Source organism: Garra rufa, chromosome 9 (assembly GCF_049309525.1).
Source record: "Garra rufa chromosome 9, GarRuf1.0, whole genome shotgun sequence".
NCBI lineage: Eukaryota > Metazoa > Chordata > Actinopteri > Cypriniformes > Cyprinidae > Garra > Garra rufa.
The window spans coordinates 28,069,962-28,073,712 of NC_133369.1; the positions used below are offsets into that span (position 1 = coordinate 28,069,962).

A 3,751-nucleotide genomic window follows, 5' to 3' on the forward strand; every position below is an offset into this window, starting at 1 on the left:
GCGGTTGTGTGTTAAGGGTAAAGACGGTGGGAGGGCGTGAAAATGGGGGCGTGACATTTCTCTGCATAAAATACCAAGTCTGGTCCTTCACTTCTCACTTGCTCAGTCCTATTTTCTTTCACCTTTTGCTCGCCGTGAACTCCAGCATCACCATGTCACGTAAGAGACTTTTTACAATTTTTTACTGCATTGTTTTACAGCTTAAAATGAACTAATGTATCTCAGTGCTGCACTATTAACCTTGATGGGTTCAAACTTTATAGATTCTTTATACATTCTTTGAAGGGTAGTTTGGTGTATATATGTTATATGCTTGTCAGTCATTAATTAGTAGAATAGTTTATGAGTTTGTGTCTCGAGAACAAAAAAGCAGAGGCGGGAGAAGGAGGCAGTTGATAATAAATCAAATGACGAGTGACAAAATCAAGTAGAAATTTTTCTTTCTGTCTCTCTATTCTATCTTAATTAAAGGGTATGTAGGGTGTTGGCCATAATCCACTTGTGCCTAAAACTGATGCTGAAAACTCTCACTCTTCAGACAATTAAGATCCACCCCTTCTCTTCCTACTGCTTGCCTCCAGAGGGCTGTAACCAGTTCTGTGTGTTATATTGTTGCTTGGCATGACGTTTCTTATAGTGCACTTTTGACATCTTCTCTACTAATAATTTTGGATGTTGTGAACATGATTATTAATATTATTGTTTATGATACACCTGCTTTATTTAACACTCACAGAAATCCAGCAGGGAATGGCTATGCTGATTGCAGCCTTTCACAAATACTCAGAAAAGGAGGGAGATAAAACCACCCTGAGCAAAGGCGAGCTCAAGGATCTGCTCACTTCAGAGCTGGGCAACATCTTCGCGGTGAGAGGCTCTGCAAACTGTTTCAAGTTGAAATATAATTTCTCTTTTCATTGTGACATTTTAATACAATTTTATATGTATATATACACACTGTATATATATATATATATATATATATATATATATATATATATATATATATATTATTATTATTATTATTATTATTATTATTATTATTATTAAAAAGTTTAATTCTTTTGTATTAATTCTCATAATAAATATATTGATGCAAATATGTGCTGTTTAATTTGCACCGCTGTACTGATAGTATCTCTGATCTCTTTTGTGTTTGTTAAAGAAATCCACTGACCAGGCAGCTCTGGACAAGATATTCAAGGATCTGGATGCAAACAAGGATGGCACTGTGGACTTTCAGGAGTACATCACCTTGGTCGCCTGCATTACTATGCTTTGCAATGATACTTTCAATAAAAAGTAGTGATCTTGTTCTTACAGAAAGGGTTTATCTGTAAAGCTATGGGATGTCTGAAACCAAGAATAAAGATTTTTAATGTTTTGAATTAAATCTGTATTCTTACAATAAATGGGTGTGTGTTCATATTTGTAAATGTGTGTTTATACTGTTGGTGGCATAATGGTTATTCCTTGAACGTTCACCTAATACCGACACTCCTAACTTAACTTAACTGTCACCCATCCACCCTGTGGGACGCCTAAGTTTACTTCACCATTTTACAAATAAATCCTAATCTAACCATGACAAACTATATATCATTGGAAAGGTCTAAGGCTCCTAAATAGATATTTTACAATTATTTTGTGTTACAAATTATTTAGGAAAAGTAATAGATTCTTCTTCTTCTTTCTTTCTTTCTCGGCTTACTCCCTTCAGGGGTTGCCACAGCGGAGTGATCAGCACAGCCGATTTGGCATGTTTTAAACCGGATGCAGGAAAAGTAATAGATTTTTTTTTTTTTATTAAATTATTTAATTTTATTAAAAATCTACTTCATAACAGGTGTTCTCACCTTTGTCACAAACAGACTTCCTCGTTGCCCTTTTCCCTATCATGCTTTAGAAATCATAAGAAATTATATTTCAGCTGAAAACTTAAAATCTCAAAATAAAATTCATCCTTTGAAACCCATTTTAAAATCAGACATTGCATTCACATTGACAACTGACATCAAAATCATATTACAAAATGTTTTCGTTCATGAATGATAAAAATGTAAGTTTGAATGCTTCATTTTCACGTCTACATTCAAAAATGAGAGTGACAGTTAAGGGGTTAATACTGACATAAAATGAATTGTCAGTCAACACAGATTACAGTAACTCACTATATACAGTCCATATATGTCATTGCTGGCAGTTTATGCAATCTGCTTACGCAATCGCAGGTATTTCATATGTAATACAATGTTAAACAACTCAACCTTTATAACAGTATAGAATACTATAAATAAAAACAAAAAAAAATCTTCTGCCTCAGTCTATGATAAGAAGTCACATCAGATCACAACAACTGTTATTGTCCCTCCATTCTAATATTAAGCTAACACCAATGTTTATTAGTTTTAAAAACTCATCTCTCTATATAAACATGTTCTCTATTTGATCAGTGTTTAAAAAATACCTTCAGTACATTAATACAGTAAATGTCTCCATCTTGTGGTGGCCCTCATAAGGGATCTTATAATTGTTACTTAGGCACTCAGAGCCAAAAAGAATCAACTTTATTCAAAATTACTCACAGAATGAATTTGTTTTTATAATATTCATTTCAGCTGTAATCATACAGTACTTTTACCAATTATTTAAGCAGAGTTTTCCTGTAGTTTTGAAATGGAAAAAATATTAATAAAATTACAAATGTTGACATTTTATTCTCCAAAAACTTATTTAAAACCTTAAAAGCAGACACTACTTACATTTAATGTGCTTTCTATGGACATAAAATAACTTTTTTTTTTTTTATTATTTAAAAAATAATTGTAAATTTCTTTTGACGGGGACACCTTAATGTCTTTGACCCATATACTGTATAGGTTACAAAAGGGTGTTTTTGCAGTGATGCCACAGAAGAACCTTTCAGTTAACAGTTCTTAAAGGGGTTGTCGGATTCAAAACTCACTTTTACAAGTTGTTTGAACGTTAATGTGTGTTGGCAGTTTTTGTACACAACCACCCTACAATGATAAAAATCCACCCAGTGATATTTTTGAATCTTTAAAAGTAATATCCCCTTTTTAAAATCAGGTCATTCTCAGCTTCATGCCGCTCCCACCATAGTTGAGTGACATGAGCACCTTACCATAGACCCGCCCTCACCGAGCTGAAACAGTCCGACACTGATCGCCATTGTGTCGACTCAGGTGCAGGGGAAGACAAGAATGTCTCCGATTGAGCGATTGCGCTGTTCTGTTGTTGGATGTAATAATGAACATAGCAACATCCCAGCATCAGAGTCGCTGTAGACACAGAGGATTAACATTACATTCGTTTTTGAAAGGAAAGCGCCGATCCCGATCTACATATGCGTCTATGATTGTGCGAATCGTTCCTGATGCCGCTTCATCCACAGCAAAAGTGAGTATATGGGTTTTTTTAAGCATCTTTGCAAATGGCCTTTCTTAATAATGTGCTAGTTAGCAAGTTTCGCGGCTAAACGTGGCTAAAGTAAACATTATTACTTGTCATCCCACTGCAGAGAGGAGTGGGCGAGCAGAGCTCATTAGCTCATTAGAACATGCAACAGAATAGCTTGCTCCAAAAAAAAGGGCTGATTTTGATGAGGTAAAAAGAGTGTTTTTTACACTACCATTGAGAAATATTAACCAAAGTATGTTATTGACTTCTCATTAAGACTCTAAAGAATCATATCAACTTGTGGAAAATGGGCATCCGATGGCCCTTTTTA

General features: G+C 34.6%; 1 protein-coding gene across 1 annotated transcript; it reads left to right on the plus strand.

Moving 5' to 3' along the window:
- On the plus strand, positions 1-1,426 carry LOC141342622 (ictacalcin-like). The gene is made up of 3 exons (XM_073847118.1): positions 1-159; positions 737-867; positions 1,166-1,426. Exons 1-3 carry the CDS (start codon positions 153-155, stop codon positions 1,304-1,306), a joined length of 279 nt encoding a protein of 92 aa, XP_073703219.1. The 5' UTR covers positions 1-152; the 3' UTR covers positions 1,307-1,426.
- Positions 1,427-3,751: the final 2,325 nt, after the last annotated feature.